Genomic DNA, 21,080 nt, shown 5'->3' on the forward strand with positions numbered 1-21,080 from the left:
AACAAAACACACCTGAACTGTATAAATGAATTTGCACCACTAATGCTGCTTAAATCCATCTGCCATGACACACTACACATTTCCCTTTTACTCACATTTACTACTACTTACACACGAAGCTATCAAGCCACAAATGATATCCATCTTACCATTTACTTTCACTCTGTCTCTATGGTGCCCAGAATCAGAGACATTTAACGGTGTACTTAGGTGGGGATAAGATCTATTTGAAGAATTATATCTTGTGGTGATGAGTGACTTTGGGGGGGAAAGCTCCTGGGAAATGTCAATGTTTTCTTCACTGCCAGGGTATTCTGTAAAATTATAAATATGTTAGTACTGGGGAAAAAAAAACAAAAAACACTAACGTTGGGATCTATAAGTTGGGCATTTAGAAATACTAACAGCATTACTGTCCTGTCCTCCTGGAGTGGAACAATGGTGGCTTCCAGGGTGGAGGGCAGGCAAAAGGGGGGTGGAGAGGTAGCCTTTGGACTCTGCCTGATGTATAGGAGGGGAGACTACTTAAAGATGTTGTTGCATGGGCTCTGATGCCAACTAAAGATTAAAGGGACAGTGGACACTTTACACGTAGTTATTTAAAAAATGAGTGAAAACTAGTTTCAGATACTACAACTACACAGACTTTTTGATCCTTTTCTGGTTTTAATAATTAACATCTTACACACACCCTTTATAACAATCCTTCAGTTCCTCTCTGCCTCCAGAAACCTCTTTTTTAAGCTGGGCTCCAAAGCAGAGGAGAAGAAGGGTCATTGCGGGTCTGTAAAGGCAAACAAGATCTGAGGAAACCCAAAACCCAGCAAATAACTGACAGAAAATAGCCCAAGGCTACAAAAGTTAAATCAATACTACGTTCAGCTATCTAAACCACTTAATTTTTACTTGTGTTATGGTATGCCTAGAGGTCCCAACTGAGATAAGACCACCACTGTGCTAGGCATTGTACAGACACATTAGGTACGTGTACACTGTGATAAAAAACCCACGGCAGCAAGTCTGGGTTAGCTAACTCAGGTGTGCAGGGCTCAGGCTGCAGGGCTATAAAATTTCAGGACAGATGTTTGTTTGGGCTCAGGATAAAGCTCGGGCTATGAGATCCCATGAACGGGGAGGGTCTCAGAGTCCAGGCTTCAGCCGCAAATTCACACCGCAATTTTATAACCCCACAACACGAGCCCCATGAGCTCAAGTCAGCTGACCCAAGCCAGCCATGGCTGTGCTGCGGGTCTTTTACTGCAGTGCAGATGTACCCATAGAGACAATCCCTGACCCTGCAAGAGCTTACAGGTCTAAATAGACAAGACCTGCTCTAACCACCAGACCATGCTATATGCTATAGTATATATACACACTATGTATTATATGAAAACGAAAGCAATAGAGAGAAGGAGAAGTTCTGTGGCTGGACAGACAGGAACAGAGTAGTGATGGGTTTATACACTCAATCCACGGAATGTTGGGGAGACTGCGCACACGTTCCAACTGACAGCTATTGCTCAAAAAGATGATCTGCGACTGCATGACTAGGCTGTGAGTCCTACAGTAGACTTCTTTGTGGGAATGTTGAAGAAGAAATGAAACAAAACAAAAACAAAAAAACACTGCCCCCCCCCCAAGAATTTGAGATTACTGGGAACAAAGGAAGGTAAAAAAACATTAAGGCAAGTGTGATTTTGTTGGTTGACTGTGTTCCTGCAAAAATTTATTCCGAATATTTGTGATAAGATGGTTTTGTGATTAGAGATCACTTATCTTTGATTGCTTCCATACAGTTTGTGCTGTTTAAAGAAAGTCTATGCGCTATTTAATTAAGACAGTCATGAATGAAGGAGAGAAAGAAAGCTGCATATGAGAGAATATATCCAGAATAAACATAATATCAGGGGTCAGTTTAGGGTGGTTCAGCAAGCCAGTACTTCTCCCAAGTGGATATGTTTGAGCTTCAGAATCAAATCTTTTTATTAATAAAAAGTTACTAGCCCTTATGGTTGTGAAGAAAACATTCAAAATGTCAACTGGATATAAACTAATGCAGTGACATCTGCCTGAGACTGAAGACAGCCTGAAAAGACTGGTTACTTACCCTACAGTAACTGTTTCTTGAATATGTTGTAAACAGCATGGATCCCACCATTGCACATGTGCCTCAGGCATGCACAATCAGATTCTTTTGAAAAGCAGTGCTCACTGGGGCGGTGCATGCACCCTGTTCCTCCTCATGCTCCTGTGTGATGGACGAACAGGCGAAAAATATGCAACTCCCCCTTAGTTCCCGCACAACATGAAGCCCTACTAACAAAGTATTCTGAAAGGGAAGGTCCTGGGATCCACACTGACATCATCATCTTGAAGAACCAAAGTTACTGCTGAGTAAATAATCTTTCTTCTTTGAGTATGTGTCACTGTGGATTCCATTATATGTGACTGGCAAGGCATATCCTTTCTGGATGGTGGGATAGTGAGTATAAGCTGCATCAGTCCCACAAGGACTGCAGTACTGCTATCCTGAATTTAGCATCTGCCCTGGCAGCTACATCCAATGGATAATGCTTGACAAAAGTTTGTGGGTTCCTCCATATCACTGCCTTCTATATTTCAAAAATTGGCTCATTTCTGAAAGAGTGAGCACAGATGTTTAGTGGGAGAGGTACATCAGCTAATTGGTATCACAGTGAGACACACTTATCCATTTAGATATTCTTTGTAATGAGCTGGACTGGCCTTTGGAAATGTCCAATGTATGCCCCTTCATCTCTCCTGATGAAGTGGGGTTTTTTGGAAAACAGACAGGTGGACCAATTCAAGTGGAATTCCAGACCAACCACCCTGAGATGAACGTGGGGTGATAAGTTTCAGCTCTACCATGTCCCTCTGAAATATCATGTAAGGAGGGTCAGCCATAAATTCTTAATTCAGAGTACATGCCATTTTATAATAAATTCCAGTTTAAGAGGGTCAGGACAAATTTGGCTTTGCCCCACCCAATGACTAGATAATGGCCATCAGCTATTTCTTTTTTTCATTTTGACACCTTCACAGTCAAAGCTGCATCTTTGAGTCTTCACAACATAATACCCCACATGATTTTTGCGGTCTTGCCAAGTGCTGCTAAAAATGGTGATAACATCAATATAAGCACATGCAAAATCTTGTAGCCTATGTAACACCTAGTTAACAAGCGTCTCTGAACTGCGTCTTCTGAAGTGATTAGTCCAAACAGTAACACTTTGAATTCATAAAAACCCAAATCAATTATGAAGGCAGGTTTTTCCTGTGCCTCATTGTCTATGGGATTTGCCAGTATCCTCTGGTAAGATGTAAAGTGCTCAGGAATTTAGCAACTGCCAGCACGTCATCAGTCCTGAACATAAAATAAGGATCAAGTACGGAGACACTATTTTCTATAGCCAACACAATCTTATAGAACCCTCCTTTTTGGAGGACCATAACAAGAATATGTTACTCACCTTACAATAACTTGAGTTCTTCAGGATGGATAGGGATGGTGTCCCTAGCCTGTTTGCCAGAAATTGGGAATGGGCGACAGGGGATGGATCACTTGATGATGATCTATTCTGTTCATTCCCTCTGGGGCACCTGGCATTGGCTACTGTCAGAAAACAGGATACTGGGCTAGATGGACCTTTGGTCTGACCAGCATGGCCTTTTTGTGTTCAAGATGTCTTGTCCCTATGGGTGCTCCACCACAGGATGTGCACATGCTCAGGAGCTCTCAATTGGAAACTGAAAAATACCGTCCACAGGCCCACACCTGTGCAGAGTAGCACGTCATGCTTCAAACGAGGGCATAGAAGAGGTGTCATGTCTGGAAGTAGATAAGATGGCACAATGCTTGGCAAAGGCATGTATAGAAGATCCATGAAGCAGTCCTGTAGATTTCTGCTATGGGAATATCCTTCAGTAGCGCTACAGACGTGGACTGAGCTCGAGTGGAATGTGCCGTTTTTCTGTGAGGAGCCTGCATCCCAACGTTTTCCTAGCTGGTCCACATGCAACCCAAAATCCATTTAAGCAGCCTTTGTACGGAAATCGATTAGCACTTCAGCTTTTTTGCAAATGATATAAAAAGCATGGGAAAGGCCCGAAGGTTTTAGTCCTGTCTATGTAGACAAGGACCTTTCTGACATCCAGTAAATTAAGGTTTGATTCCTCTTGGCATGCATGAGGTTTTATGTAGAAAACTAGAAGGTGTATCTCCTAGTTAATGTTATATTTCAGTGAAACCTTTGGATAGCATGACTTTGTCCTTATAAAAGGTGGTGTATGGTGGGTCAGCCATGAGAGCTCCCAGATCCCCCATTCATCTTGCTAAGGTGATGGCAATTAGGAACAAAGTCTTGAGGAAGAGCAAGTAGCCACTGGCTGGAAGCGGGGTTTCTTTAGGGCATTTAGAGCCAGATTGAGGTCCTATTGGGGAGCTGGATGTCAAACTGGAGGAACCAAGTGGGGTAATTCCTTGAGGAATCTGACTGATAGGGTGGGCAAAGACTGAGAAGCCCCAAGATAGGTGAGTGGAGACTTTGATGACAGCCAGAAGTACTCTGATAAAGCTTATTGAGACAATCCATGTTTTTAGTTCTAATAAGTAGTTCAAGTTCAACGTCCAATGCTTGAAAAGATGGGAGGGAGCACCAGGATAGGATGCATTTCCACTTTTAGAGGTCAGTCTTTTGAGTGCTGGACTTTCTACTAGATAAGAGAACTGACTGAACTTTATCTGAAAAGGTTAGCTCCATGCTTGAGGGCCATTGAGGAGCCACGCTCTCAGATTCAGAAAGAAGGGGTTTGCATGGATGACAGCCCCCGAGTGGTGTCAAGAAGTGCTTCATGACAGGAAGCCTGAGAAATATTACCTTCAAGAGGTGGATAAGATTTGAATACCACACCTGTCTTGGCGAAGCAGGTGCTAGGTGGATAGCTCTTGTTCATTCCTGGCGCAGCATAAGAAGGATTAGCAGTATAGGTGGATAAGCGTAAAGGGTATGGGACCATAGCATTACCAGAGCAACCTTGACAAAGTTGTGTCTGTAACCCTCTTTGGAGCGGAACAGATATTTCATGTTGGTTAGGGTGATGTACTGGAGTTACTCCTGGTTGACCCAGGGTCTGGAAGATGCTGCAGAAGACAGTCTTTGAGGTCCCAGTCATGATCTTGTCAGAAGTGTCTGCTCAGGGAGTGTGCAATTGTGTTCTGGAGGCCTGGTAGATCGTCTGCTGATATGTCTATCCTTAGCGACTGCACATAAGGACTGTGGATCTTGCTCCGCCCTGTCGGTTGACATAATACATCGCTGTCCTGTTGTCCAACATTACTCCGAGAGATGCCCTAGGATATGAAGGAAGTGTTGGCAAGCATATTGTACTGCTCTTTGTTCCAGGATATTGATATGGAGCATTGATGCCTGTGCGGACCATTTGCCCTGTGCTGTCTCCTCCCGTAGGTGGGCTCCTCATCATAACAGAGGCACATCTGTTGTAAGTGTATTTGAAGGTTCTGGATGCAAAAATGGGGTTCCAGCTCAGGCACACTTTCCTATCATGTAACAGAGTCAACTCCTTCCGAGACACTAAGATTCATCTACAGAAGCTGTGTATTTGGGGTATACGCTGCTCTTAGCCATGGCTGAAGGCATCTGAGGTGCATCCTTGTGTGCAGGAGTCACATAAGTGGAGGCTGACATGTGGCCCAAGATCTGAAGGTAAGTTCTTACAGTAATTTGCGGACTGAACTGTAATGTTGATATTAGGTTGGACAGGGTGGATAATCTCTCCTAGAGTGGGTACATTCTTGCACTTGAGTCTAGTGTAGTTCCTATGAGGTCTATTCATAAATGATCTGGAGGATGGTGTGGATTGCACTCTCAGCAAATTTGTGGATGATACTAAACTGGGAGGAGTGGCAGATACGCTGGAGAGCAAGGATAGGATACAGAGGGACCTAGACAAATTGGAGGAGTGGGCCAAAAGAAATCTGATGAGGTTCAATAAGGATAAGTGCAGGGTCCTGCACTTAGGACGGAAGAATCCAATGCACAGCTACAGACTAGGGACCGACTGGCTACGCAGCAGTTCTGCAGAAAAGGACCTGGGGTGACAGTGGACGAGAAGCTGGATATGAGCCAGCAGTGTGCCCTTGTTGCCAAGAAGGCCAATGGCATTTTGGGATGTAGAAGTAGGGGCATAGCGAGCAGATCGAGGGACGTGATCGTCCCCCTCTATTCGACATTGGTGAGGCCTCATCTGGAGTACTGTGTCCAGTTTTGGGCCCCACACTTCAAGAAGGATGTGGAAAAATTGGAAAGAGTCCAGCAAAGGGCAACAAAAATGATTAGGGGGCTGGAACACATGACTTATGAGGAGAGGCTGAGGGAACTGGGATTCTTTAGTCTGCAAAAGAGAAGAATGAGGGGGGATTTGATAACTGCTTTCAACTACCTGAGAGGTGGTTCCAGAGAGGATGGTTCTAGACTATTTTGTGGTGGAAGAGGACAGGACAAGGAGTAATGGTCTCAAGTTGCAGTGGGGGAGGTTTAGGTTGGATATTAGGAAAAACTTTTTCACTAGGAGGGTGGTGAAACACTGGAATGCGTTACCTAGGGAGGTGGTAGAATCTCCTTCCTTAGAAGTTTTTAAGGTCAGGCTTGACAAAGCCCTGGCTGGGATGATTTAATTGGGGATTGGTCCCGCTTTGAGCAGGGGGTTGGACTGGATGACCTCCTGAGGTCCCTTCCAACCCTGATATTCTATGATTCTATTCTCTGTACTGGGGTCAGCCTGGATTTTTTGTGGTCGATATGAATGCCCAGAAATTGGAATAGTTATACCCTGGACATTGTTGAGTGGGCTTCTTGAGCTGACTGGCCTCTGAGAAGCCAGTCATTAAACATGGAAATACTGATATTTCCCGCCAGTGGAGACAAGCTGCTACCATTAAGAGAACCTTTGTGAACATCCTCAGGGCCACGGAGCATCTTGCGCTTCTTTACTGGGAGTAACATTAATAGCAAGTGTCCCACATCAAATTATCTTTCACAGGTATTTCTGTTGTTCCACTCTTTCTATGCAGAGTGACTCTTCAGAAGACTTTGCTGAACTAAATTCATCATGGATTTTATATCCGCTCTAAATTTGGTTACATAGTCAAGTTATGGGCTCCCGTCTGGTTCAGAGTCCTCCTCCCAAGAATCTCTAATAAGACTGAGAGGACCTCAGACCTTTCTTCTATAAAGGAGGTCAGACAGGGAAGACACCATGGTCTTTTGAGATACTTCCCTACAAGCAAATAATAAGGCAATAAGACATCCCAATCTCCCGCTTTTCTGTACACATGCATTCTTAGCATGGACTTAAAAGTTCCCTTTGAACCTTTGTTTCTGGGTGATAAAAGCAGATTAACTATTTTACTAAATATTGGGCACATAAAATTTGACCCTCTAGATGGTAATTTCTTTTAGAAAACCTACTCTGCTTAATATAGTGAAACAGTGTATCTGCAACCGTTGCAGCTTCCACATTTGCCAGGGTGACTGCCTCTGGATATCTGGTGGAAAATCAACCACCACTACTACGTATCTTTTTCCATATTTGAATGGCTTGGGAAATGGTCCTTGGATTCCATGGCAAACCTGTGGAATGCTTCTTTAGTCTCAGATAAAAGAACAGAGACCTACAGAGACCAACAGATTTCTTCTGCTTCGGACATAAGTCACATGTCCTACAATATTCCTTTACCTCATCCTGAACATGGGGACAATTAAAGATTTTCTTAAGCATCTCTAAAGTCCTTTCCCTCTTCAAGTGACCAACAAATTGCTCTGCACGATATTTTTTGGGCACTACAAGGTGCCTGTAGGGCTTGTTGTTCTTACTCAGCTGGGCTTCCTTGTATATTTTACCCTCTTGCATAAAGAACTTACCCCTATTTCCCTACTGGGACATTACAGCAGATAGCCTCCCTATTACCTTCTAGAGAAGGGTCAACACCTTGTTCTGTGGCAAACTTTGCTGTACTTGTGTTTATACCGGGGTGGGCAAACTTTCTGGCCTGAGGGCCGCACTGGGTTTCTGAAATTGTATGGAGGGTCGGTTAGGGGAAGCTGTGCCTCCCCAAACAGCCAGGCATGGCCCGGACCCCGCCCCCATTCAACCCCCCCGCTTCTCACCCCAACTACCCCCCAGGGACCCCTACCCCATCCAACCATCCCTTCTCCCTCCCCGCCCCCGGACCTCTCACCCCTAACTGCCCCCCATCCAACCCCTCCTATCCTTCCTGACTGCTCCCTAGGAATCCCTGCCCCCATTCAATCCCCGTTCCCCACCCTCTGACCGCCCTGACCCCTATCCATGCCCCTGCCCTCTATCCCCCCCACCCCCCCCCAAAAAAAACAACCACCCTTACTGGGTTGCCTGGAGCACCAGCGGCTGGCATCATGGCTGCACCAGGACAGGCAGCCGTGCAGCACAGAGCACCGGGTCAGGCCGAGCTTTGCAGCCCAGAGCATTGCGCTGCGTGGGAGGGAGGACAGCCTCCCGGGCCAGAAGTTCCGGGGCCGGGCAGGACGGTCCCGCGGACCAGATGTGGCCTGCGGGCCGTAGTGTGCCCACCTCTGGTTTATACTCAAAGCTGTCTTAGACAAGGAAGCTGATTTAGCAGGAGTGTTGTAAACAAGAGAAGTAGTAATTCTTCCATTCTACTCCACGCTGATAAGGCCTCAACTGGAGTAGTGTGTCCAGTTCTGGGCACTACATTTCAGGAAAGATGTGGATAAACTAGAGAATGTCTAGAGAAGAGCAACAAAAATTATTAAAGGTCTAAAACACATGATTTATGAGGAACAATTGAAAAAATGGTGTTTGTTTAGTCTGCACAAGAAAAGAGAGAGGAAAAGAATAAAAGTTTTCAAGTACATAAAAGGTTGTTACAAGGAAGAGGGTGAAAAGTAAGTTACTCACCTTGTGCAATAATGATGGTTCTTCAAGATGTTCCCCCCCCATTGAGCGCTCCACTATAAGTGTGTCTGTGTCCCTGAGCTTCTGATAGGAGATCTTTGGTAGCAGTGTCCATTCAGACTGCACATGCTCTTTCCCTCCCTTGTATTGTGTCTCAAAGCTAATTAGCATTGCATGGGTGAACCACCCTCAGTTCCTTCTCTACCACGAAGCCTCTATTGAGAGCTCTGAAGCAAATGGGAGGAAGATAGGTTGTGGACCACCCACAGGGACCCACATCTCAAAGAACCATAGTTACTGAACAAGGTAACTCCCTCTTTTTGAGTAGTCTCTCTAGGGGGTCCTCCACTGTAAGAGACTCCAAAGCAATATCCCCAATGGGAGGTTGGGGCTTCGGAGTGGAGGCCGTTATGGATGACAACATTGTGGAGCCCAAGATAGCGCTATAAGCAGAGTCTCCAATAATAGCATAGTGTTCTTCAAAGGCACGAGCAGATGCCCAAGTCTTTCCAAGATAGGGACATTCTTGAGGTAGGCAACAGAGGTGGAAACGGACTACTTTGAGTGTGTGTAGATTCCAGATGGAGATAATACACTGTGAACATGATAGCATTGGTTAATACAGTTCAAGACCCATTAGGAATGTTTTTGGGCTGATATTTCTGCCCCTTTTGACCTTTCCACAATATAGAGGAAATGCTTAGGAAGTTTCCTAAAGGCCTTCATTCTATCCAGATAAAAGGCTAAGGCTCTCCTAACATCTAGCATATGCAGTATAGCCTTCCTGTTATGGTGAGGTGTAGCATAAAAAGTTGGAAGATGAATCAGTTGGTTTATGTGAAAAGACAAGGTCACCTTGGGGATGAACTTTGGATGTGGCCTGGTTTTTAAAGAATACTGTGAAGGGGGTTGTGATGGGATCCACCCAGGGTACAGCCTGGAATCGTGGGACTGCTGTGCCCCCTTAACTCTCTCCTGCCTGGGCAGTCTCTCACAATGCCTTGCTAGTGATCAGCAGCAACCCCTCCAGGTGCTGTTATCACTCAGCACAACCACTTGAGGAGACCCCACACTCAGCTAGATTGCATGAATGCCCCCAGAGCCAGTCATGAATCACACAGAGAAAGGCACCGGAGCCAAACGCCCCCAGCTCCCAGCACTGTACCACAGGAATATACAGTCTTGCACTGCTCAAGATGAAAGAGGATATACACTAGCCTTTGTACCCTGAGCAGATTTACCTCACACTTAATACAAACTCACTTGTAACGTTAAACAGTAAAACAAATTTATTGACTATAAAGGGTGGATTTTAAGTGATAGGCAAAAAGTCAGAGCTAGTTACCAAAAGAAATAAAATATAAGCATGCAGTCTAAACTCTCAACCCTATTAGACTGGGCAACATCTAGATAAAGTAGTTTTTCTCACCCCACTGGATACTGCAGTCCATTGTATACAGATTTCACCTTTGAAATCTGGGCCAGTTCCTTCAGTTGGAGTCTCAAGTCTCCAGCATCCTTGTTGTTTGCAGTTCCATAGCTTTAGCACTTCCATGCACAGGGAGGATGAACTATGTTGTCTGTCGTACTTTGTGTGTGAGTATTTCTGACCACTCTGAGTTCAAGGAGGTTGATGTAGAGAGTCATCTCCATGGGTGACCACTTGACATGAGTCTTAAAGTTGTTGAGCTGTGCTCTGCAGCCAATGAGGGACGAGTCTGTAGTTAGAAGTAATGTCTGGGGGAGGGGGGGAGGAGGGGTGGAGAAGGAGATGAGAGGGAGGTTGTGTGAACGGGACCCCCCATACAGACATTTGTTGGGTCTTTCCAAGAATCCAGAGAGTGTTTGACCCTGGAGGAACTCGAGAGAGGTTTGTCTAACCTGTCTTTCTTTGGTCTGTAAATAGATCTGAACCATGCCTGTAGATACCTCATGTGTAGTCTGGCATGAAATATGTGCCTTTGAAAAGGAGGTCCTCTACAACCATCTATATCTCCTTTGGCGCCCTGAAAGAATAGGGCACAGTGCCCATCGCATCACCACCACTGTTAATACTGAGCAGACTGCTGTGTCTGTAGCATCTAGTGCAGTCAGGAGTGCTGTTCTAGACACTTACTTACCCTCATGTACGATGGCCTGAAAAAGTCTTCTTGTTGTGATTCCGGCACATGGTCAATAAAAGCATTAAGCTTGGCATAGTTCACGTGGTCGAGTTTCGAAGTTAAGGCCTGGTAATTTGCAATTCTGATTTGAAAAGTTCCTAAAGAGTAGTCTTTCCTTCCAGACAAGTCAAGTATTTTCCCATCCCTGTCATAAACAGTGGATTTTGTGTGATGTTGGCGGCCATGGGCATTCACTGCATCTACCACGATGGAACTAGATGCAGAAAAAAGGAATTCTGTATCTCTGTGGGGTACATAGTACTTTTTATTGGCCGTTTGCATGTTGCTGTGACCAAGGCTGGTGTTTCCATATAACTTTAGTTGGATCCAAAAGTGCATTAATTGGGAGGGCGATCCTTGAGGAGGACCTATGCAGTATGTCCAACAACTTGTGGTGGGTGTCCTTTACCTCCTCATGAGGGATCTGCAATGTATCTGCCACTCTCTTTGCAAGGTCTTGAAATCATCTGCCATGGATGCTAGAAGGGGCATTACTGCCTAGTCTTGGGCTGTTAGAAGAGTGGACAGGGGGCGTCCTGCCAGAACAGCTAACCAGCATCCCACCCGCTGGAGCAGCAGCTGGGGTTGTGTCAGCCCCCTGGGGCTGGAGCAGAAGCAGTTAGCCCCCACCCCAGGAGCAGCTGCAAGTCCTGGCAGCGCTCTGTTTGCCCCCCACCCCAGGTTATATTTAAGGAAAGTCAGGGAGAGGTCGCTGGCTTCCATAAATTTTTATTCTAGATGACCTATTGAGGTCCCTTCCAGTCCTACACTTCTGTGCTTCTATGATTTCTCAACTCTCTGCTCTGAAGACATGCTGTTATTACCAGCTGCTAAAGGTGCAGTGATCTCACCTCCCTCTACAGGGTCCACGTTTGGGGACAGTGTTGTCTACCCTTAAAGTGCCACAGCTCCACAGCTGTAGCACTTGGGTGTAGAGTAGACACAACCTATGCCAATGGGAGGGATTCTTTCATCAGCGTAGGTAATCCACCTACGAGAGGAGATAGCTAGGTTGATGTAAAGTCTACAAGGCTACTCAGCTTGGCTTAACTATGCCGCTCAGAGCATAGTTCCACGCCCCTGACTGACATAGTTAAACCAACCTAATTTTCTAGTGCAGATAGGCCTTGGTGTTATGCTCTTTCTTACTAGGAGTTATAATATTAATAGCTTTACACACAGGCATGGTATCATTACAAATTAGTACATCTGCTGGAATGCTTTCCAGTATACCAACATTTAAGTGTTAACAGTCCAGCTCTACTGGAGTTCATTTAAAATTTTCCCAATGCAAGGAGTTTTAAATTTTGCCTTGGGAGCATCTCAGAATCCATAGCCATTTATCTTCCGACCAAAGAAATCTGGGCACCAGTGTCCCTCCAACTTTGGCATACCTTGCTGTTCCTGTGCATCTTTGATAAATGTTTTGCCAACCTCCAACAGGTCAGATCTTACAAAACTCACTAGGATCACCTAAACCACCTCCTGGGGTCTTAAGTCCAAGGTAGATGCATTAACCAGGGCTAAACAGGGTTTTTATTTGGATTCCCCTTGCTTAGGCAATCTCTTTTCATGTGCTCAGTGGAACCACATGAGTAACACTTTCTTGGGCTATTCTCCTGTGTTAGAGGCCTGTAATTACGATTATCAGGAGGGGATGGGTTCTGGGATGGGGCGTGCTTTCACTCGCCACCGCCCCACCTTTTCCTAGAGATAAAATGGAGCACCCACTTTCAACTGGGCTTCTGCCGTTCCCTCTTGTATCTGTGCTCACTGAAGTGTCTGGCTTGTACGTGAGAGTCAGCAATATCAGCTGCTTCCTATACAGTGGGAGGGGTTTTATCCCAAACTGCTGCTCTGACTTCTCTTGTCATGCTTTTAGAGGTTCCTAAACAACCTTAAACGATACACCTCAGGGATGATCTGAAACCTTTGCAACAAAGCTTTTTAAAATTCAACATATTTCAATGCCTCCTCCATGTCCACCTCATTAAACACTCGCAGTACTTTATCAGACGACTTGGAGATCAGTGTGGGTACTCTTTATTCCTCTGGAATCTTTTGCAATGCACATATCCTTTCAAAAATGGAGAGATACTTTTTAATCTCTCTGTGTATACAGGGCAAAGCTTGTCCCTGCTGGAGGCCCCTGGGGGAGTATTACCCATGGGCTTTTGTAAGGCCAGTACGTTCAGTGCATGCAATCTCTTTCTTTTCTTGGCTTAAATTTCTGCCACCCTCTGATGGCACTCTCACACTCTTCTTCTGTTAGTTCCAGCTTGCTGAGCTCTATCATGGCCAACTCCAGCTCCTTTGTGATCATGCTAGTGGTGGTATCAGGCAGATTCTCCAAGTCTTCAGGCACACGTTAATTGTCATATGCCATGAGGAGGACTTTCAACCCATCCGTATTTTTTTCTGCAGTGAATAAGCAGCGTTCTGCACACAACACTTCTGCTTCCTAGTGTGCTTTGCATACATTTATTTGCTCATCTTGCCTTTTCTGCAGCTTTATTCCCCTTCCCGAAATAAACAGAAAAGAAAGTATAGACTTTTCTTTGTTTCCAACCTCCACTCTTTTTAACTTCTCAGTAACTGGATTACAAAAGCAAATGACCTTCTCCCAGGTGAGGCAGTTATGTTTCAAAGAAATCATGGCACTTTGCCTCTGGAGTTGAAGTAGTGCTGAGAAGTATGCTTTACATAAAAACAGGACCAACTTCTTTGGATCTTTGTATTTGGGAGTACCTTTTAAGGACTAAATTTGTCCTGAACTGTGGACATCCCCCCCCAAATAGCCTATGTTTGGGTGAGCATAAAAACATTCAGAGCCCTTTGGGGTCACCTGATGTCTTTTAGAAATGGAAGAGTGGCCCAGGTTTGCCAGAGTCCCTTAGCTGGCTCCAGTATGCCCTCACTGATGGGGAGGACAATCCTGGACAGAGTTATTGAGCTTAGAATATAGATGTGTCCATCAGTAAGAGGGATGAGACCATCACAGGATGAGTAGGGTTTGAACCCTGACTGTTTAGAGCCCACCATGTTGGTGCAAAATGCTTCACCCTGCTGTTCAAGGGTGGTCTCTTCTCTCTTTTTTTTTTTGGAAAGCCCAAATAAAAGAAAAAAAGCAAGAAGAGGGGTGAACATAAATTTTCTTCACGAATCTAGTCAAAAAGGGATCAAATTTGAAGCTCTGTAGAAGTACTGCGTCAGAAACACTCTGGGTTCTGTCTTACTGTCATTGACAGTTCAGAAGGAACTGAGGGACAATGAAGACTCCTCTGCCCTTTCTGCAGGGTCTCACATGGAAGCACAGAGGTGGCACAGGCGCAGACCCGAAGGACAATGCTATTCAAAAGAATCCAATCTTGAGCACATGAGAGCATGCACACATACCGTGGGACCCACACTGACACACAAGTCAAAGAAGAACAATAGCTATGAAGGACAATGATAAGTTGGGGTTAGATTTTCAAAATCCTCAACTAAGGCTACATTTTCAGAAGAGCTCAGCTCCCAATAAAGCAACTAAACAAAGTGGCCAGATTTTTAAAAGTGGTCAGCATTCAGCAGCTCCTACTGAGAACAGTGACAGAAAAGAAAAAAATATTGTCACATCACTACTTCAAGGAGCACTGATTTGTACACTTTTTGGGGAGAGGGATGTTTTGGAGAAGTTGTCCTTGGGCACATCCATTTATTTACTGATTCACTGGTTTTTATCAGCCATCTACCTCAATGGCTGTGCCCTTCAATCAGCAAGAAAATGCCATGCTATTCACACTTCACCTTTAATGGATTATTACATCAGAACTGGTGGCGATTAAAGACAAAACAGTACAATCTCTCCTATATACGGTCACTGGTCATGGAAAACTTTGAACTGGGGTCAAGAGAGAGTCAAACCAAAAAACTAAGGCCACTTTCTACAGGGGAAAAAAAAAAGTGTATTTTACCAGACTTAAATTTCTTTTTCTTCTTCTTCGACTTTGACCTTACAGCGTTTTTGGATTTCTTCTCTTTATTCTTCTCTTTGTCATTAACAGCTGAAAGTGGATAAAATTGCAGTTTATTTTAGAAAGGACAGCTCACAATTAATCTCCCATTCTGCGTCATACACATTTTAACTTAGGTCTATGTTACTTTATGCAACTATGGACAGAAAAGATAAACAGTCTTCTGCTGGTTGTTGCAATTTCCTATCACTATGTGCTCGAGTATTTTTCGGCAGCACTAAAGTTAAGCGTGCCAAATCAATACAAATTACAGTATTTATTTGTATTATAGTAGCACATAATGCCAACCAAGATTGCAATTGTGCTGTACATATATAGTAAAAGAAAGTCCCTGCCCAGAAGAGCTTAGACAAGACAAAGGGTAGAAAAAAAGAAGGTATTATTTCCATTTTATACGTGAGAAACACAAAGATTAAGCCATTTTCTCAAGGTCATACATGGCACAGCAAGGAATTTACTTTACTGCTGACAAAGAAACGCGCACATTCTATTGTTTACTAATTCTGGGGCTGGTTTTGTTCAGTATCTTTTATTAATTATCTGGAGGATGGCATGGATTGCACCCTCAGCAAGTCTGCAGATGACACTAAACTGGGAGGAGTGGCAGATACGCAGGAGGGAAGGGATAGGACACAGAGGGACCTTGACAAATTAGAGGATTGGGCCCAAAAGAAATCTGATGAGGTTCAACAAGGATAAGTGCGGAGTCCTGCACTTAGGAAGGAAGACTCCCATGCACTGCTAAGGACTAGGGACTGAGAGGCTAGGCAGCAGTCCTGCAGAAAAGGACCTAGGGGTTATGGTGGACGAGAAGCTGGATATGAGTCAACAGTGTGCCCTTGTTGCCAAGAAGGCTAACGGCATTTTGAGCTGTATAAGTAGGAGTAGATTGAGGGACGTGATCATTCCCCTCTATTCGGCATTGGTGAGACCTCATTTGGAGTGGGATCCAGTTTTGGGCCCCACACTACAAGAAGGATGTGGAAAAGTGGAAAAGAGTCCAGCGGAGGGCAACAAAAATGATTAGGGGGCTGGAGCACATGACTTATGAGTAGAGGCTGAGGGAACTGGGATTATTTAGTCTGCAGAAGAGAAGAATGAGGGGGGATTTGATAGCTGCTTTCAACTACCTGAAAGGGGGTTCCAAAGAGGATGGATCTAGAGTGTTTTCAGCAGTACCAGATGACAGAACATGTAATGGTCTCAAGTTGCAGTGGGGGAGGTTTAGGTTGGATATTAGGAAAAACTTTTTCACTAGGAGGGTGGTGAAACACTGGAATGCGTTACCTAGGGAGGTGGTGGAATCTCCTTCCTTAGAGGTTTTTAAGGTCAGGCTTGACAAAGCCCTGGCTGGGATTATTTAGTTGGGGATTAGGTCCTGCTTTGAGTAGGGGGTTGGACTAGATGACCTCCTGAGGTCCCTTCCAACCCTGATATTTTATGATTCTATGAACCCATATCTCTGCTGTCAGCCTGTCTCCGTTTTGGTCTAAACCATCTGTTATGTCATATTTTAGATAGTAAGATCTCCGGGAAAGGAACCATCATTTTATGTATGCTTGAATAGTGTCTAGAACAATGGGGCCCTGACCTGGTTGACCGCTCTAGGTGCAACCATAGTATAAAGGAAAGGAGAACTATATAATCTGAGTAACCCTTTGGTATATACCATTCACAACCAAATTTTTAAAAAGATTATTTCAGTTTCTGATTATTAGTAATCAAAATGATTAAGGCCAAAGATCATGGAGTGTGTCACATCATAAATGCCTTTCTACACACAAAACACTATTAGAAGACAGGTTTCAGAGTAGCAGCCGTGTTAGTCTGTATTTGCAAAAAGAAAAAGGAATGCTAGTGGCACCTCAGAGACTAACAGTTTATGTTCCTCAAATGATTTCATCAATAATGCAAAACCACAAAGTGCAGGAAATAAATAGTGATGCCAATAGATCCAAACATCCTACACATAGATCTCTAGTAACCCATCCACCATATGTAGCACATATCACACCTAATTTAAAAAACACTCCACAGCAAATGCACATCTATAATCAGTCTGGTTCATCAAATTGAAACTCTCAGTTTAGCAACAGTGATTTGGCAGCTGCCACAGGAATGGGACTCTTAGCTCTGTCCCTACACAGCTTTAACACGGTCTTCCCCTCTCCCGGCTTCTTCAGTGTCCCCCGCTATTTTGGAAAGGTGCAAGAGGGGGAGACATACTGAACTTCTGTCAGCTACAAGGTCTCCTCTTCCAGCAGCTGCCCCAGCCAGCTAGCCATCTATAGCTCACTGGTTGGCAAGTGTCAATCTGACAAGCCACAAGAAGTTCCTCAGACTGGGACTACCAGTATATGGACAGAAAATACATTTACCTCAGCCAGGAAGCCTTAATGCAGGGAAAACAGGAGTGTGTTAAGGGAGACACGGCTGGCAATCCCAACCTCATATATACCTACACACACACTCACGCCCACCTCTTTCCACCCCCTCCCAACAAATGGTGCATTCCCACCCCATTTCCTTTCCTCCTTCAGACAGCCACTATCACCCAGGTGCTCCAGCTGCCAATTCTTCCTCCCTGGTCAGATAGTGAGCTCTGCCATTTATTCTTGGTGAAACTGCTTACTGTCATGATAAATTAGGGGGAACAACTTTTTAAATGTTCAATGTAAAATGTAAAGATTTTCAACTTGCATTGGCAGACACAGGTGACTAGTGTGTATGTAAAGTTTGTGGTTTGCAGGGACTGTGGGTATTTAGCAAGAGAAACCTGGAAAAAAAATAAAGGAGAGAGAACCCTAACCTAAGTTTCACAACAGTGTGTTTTTTTAATGTTTATATCTTAGTCCAGGCACCCTCACCAGTGCTTGCAATATCTTCAAAAACCTCAGACATATCCGTTTTTCCATTCTGAGGTTTCTAAAGAAGGCAATTGGGCAAAACGACAGAGGTTTTAAATACCTGACTAAGCCAAATTTGGTGCAATTTTAACTTATGGAGCTACTCCCAGCACCTAGAAATTACTTAGAGGAAAGCACAAAGACTTTTTTTTTTTAAAAGCACTTATATTTAGATTGAGTCGTATCGTGTGATTGCAGTGAAATCAGGAATCATTTTTTGGAACCAGATGCAATCTGTCTAAGCCAGCGAAGAAAGTGTTATCATGGGAGCACCATAGTTCAGGTTAGCAGAACTTTTTGTTTAGAGTTAATTTTCAAAGGTCTCTAAAGCGCATATGAATACTCAAACTAAAATAAAAACTGCTATACCAATTGAGATAGGGGATAGAGTCAATATGAATATTTGGGTTTATTTGGTCAAGAGGTTCCTGAAATCCCCTCCCCCCCAAAAAAGGCTAATATAAAATACCAAATTTTAAAACATTTTTTTGCCCACAAAAAAAAATGAATATTAACTTGTGACCTGAGACTTAAAACTTGTAAAACTTTGAAATGGCTCTGCAGATTCACACTTACGGATTCTGCGCCGCCTTGTGGTGCCTTATGGTAAAAACTTCTTTCTAGCAGTTTCAGAGCACTCTTGCACTCCCCTTCCCCCAGGGTCAGCAGACACTGACAGCAAGATTATGAAGCGGGCGGAGTGCCCTCATCACCTCAGTTCCTTCCACTGCAAAGCCCGAGACACAGAACAAACAAGAAAAGGAGTACTTGTGGCACCTTAGAGACTAACCAATTTATTTGAGCATAAGCTTTCGTGAGCTACAGCTCACTTCATCGGATGCATACTATGGTTCCTTCTGCCCCTCCACCCCCACGAACACGATACAGTTCTGTGGTGACCTAGAATCCTATTTTCGACATCTCCAACTCAAGGAATATTTCCAACATACCTCTGAACAACATACTAATCCACAGAGACCTCCCTACCAACACTACAAAAAGAAGGATTCTAGGTGGACTCCTCCTGAAGGTCGAGACAGCAGACTGGACTTCTACATAGAGTGGAAAAGCAGCATCACTTGCCCCATAACCTCAGCCGTGCGGAACACAATGCCATCCACAGCCTCAGAAACAACTCTGACATCATAATCAAAAAGGCTGACAAAGGAGGTGCTGCTGTCATCACGAATAGGTCGGAATATGAACAAGAGGCTGCTCGGCAGCTCTCCAACACCACTTTCTACAACCCATTACTCTCTGATCCCACTGAGAGTTACCAAAAGAAACTACAGCATTTGCTCAAGAAACTCCCTGAAAAAGCACAAGATCAAATCCGCACACACACTCCCCTGGAACCCCGACCTGGGATATTCTATCTACTATGCAAGATCCATAAACCTGGAAATCCTGGGTGCCCCATCATCTCAGGCATTGGAACCCTGACAGCAGGATTGTCTGGCTATGTAGACTCCCTCCTCAGGCCCTACGCTACCAGCACTCCCAGCTACCTTCGAGACACCACTGACTTCCTCAGGAAACTACAATCCATCGGTGATCTTCCTGATGACACCATCCTGGCCACTATGGATGTAGAAGCCCTCTACACCAACATTCCACACAAAGATGGATTACAAGCCGTCTAGAACACTATCCCCAATAACGTCACGGCTAACCTGGTGGCTGAACTTTGTGACTTTGTCCTTACCCATAACTATTTTACATTTGGGGACAACGTATACCTTCAGATCAGCGGCACTGCTATGGTACCCGCATGGCCCCACAGTATGCCAACATTTTTATGGCTGACTTAGAACAACGCTTCCTCAGCTCTTGTCCCCTAACGCCCCTACTCTACTTGCGCTATATTGATGACATCTTCATCATCTGGACCCATGGAAAAGAAGCCCTTGAGGAATTCCACCATGATTTCAACAATTTCCATCCCACCATCAACCTCAGCCTGGTCCAGTCCACACAAGAGATCCACTTCCTGGACACTAAGGTGCTAACAAACCATAGTCACATAAACACCACCCTATACCGGAAACCTACTGACCGCTATTCCTACCTACATGCCTCCAGCTTTCACCCAAACCACACCACACGATCCATCGTCTACAGCCAAGCTCTGCGATACAACCGCATTTGCTCCAACCCCTCAGACAGAGACAAACACCTACAAGATCTCTATCAAGCATTCTTGCAACTACAATACCCACCTGCGGAAGTGAAGAAACAGTTTGATAGAGCCAGAAGAGTTCCCAGAAGTCTCCTACTACAGGACAGGCCTAACAAAGAAAATAACAGAACGCCACTCGCTGTCCACCTTCAGCCCCCAACTAAAACCCCTCCAACGCATTATTAAGGATCTACAACCTATCCTGAAGGATGACCCAACACTCACAAATCTTGGGAGACAGGCCAGTCCTTGCCTACAGACAGCCCCCCAACCTGAAGCAAATACTCACCAGCAACCACATACCACACAACAGAACCACTAACCCAGGAACCTATCCTTGCAACAAAGCCCGTTGCCAACTGTGCCCACATATCTATTCAGGGGACACCATCACAGGGCCTAATCACATCAGCCACACTATCAGAGGCTCGTTCACCTGCACATCCACCAATGTGATATATGCCATCATGTGCCAGCAATGCCCCTCTGCCATGTACATTGGTCAACCTGGACAGTCTCTCCGTAAAAGAATAAACGGACACAAATCAGATGTCAAGAATTATAACATTCATAAACCAGTCGGAGAACACTTCAATCTCTTCGTCACACGATTACAGATATGAAAGTTGTGATATTACAACAAAAAAACTTCAAATCCAGACTCCAGCGAGAAACTGTTGAATTGGAATTCATTTGCAAATTTGATACAATTAACTTAGGCTTGAATAGAGACTGGGAGTGGCTAAGTCATTATGCAAGGTAACCTATTTCCCCTTGTTTTTTTCCTACCCCCCCCCCTTCAGATGTTCTTGTTAAACCCTGG

The 21,080-nt window shown here is 44.6% G+C and overlaps 1 protein-coding gene across 8 annotated transcripts in view; it reads right to left on the minus strand.

The window, feature by feature from the left end:
- The window catches only part of PHF20 (PHD finger protein 20), a 182,159-nt gene that overhangs the window by 42,902 nt on the left and 118,177 nt on the right, over positions 1-21,080 (minus strand). For 4 of the 8 annotated variants that reach the window (XM_048820698.2, XM_048820706.2, XM_048820702.2 and 1 more), the window contains 2 exons: positions 15,113-15,202; positions 150-314 (listed from right to left, as the gene is read on the minus strand). The exons of 2 other annotated variants lie outside the window; for them this stretch is intronic. In XM_048820698.2, coding sequence (XP_048676655.2) covers positions 150-314; positions 15,113-15,202 — 255 coding nt within the window. The remainder of the gene's footprint in view (positions 1-149; positions 315-15,112; positions 15,203-21,080) is intronic. 2 more of the 8 variants (XM_048820699.2, XM_048820700.2) reach the window with 2 other exon arrangements.

The sequence above is a fragment of the Caretta caretta genome, chromosome 13, assembly GCF_965140235.1.
Source record: "Caretta caretta isolate rCarCar2 chromosome 13, rCarCar1.hap1, whole genome shotgun sequence".
NCBI lineage: Eukaryota > Metazoa > Chordata > Testudines > Cheloniidae > Caretta > Caretta caretta.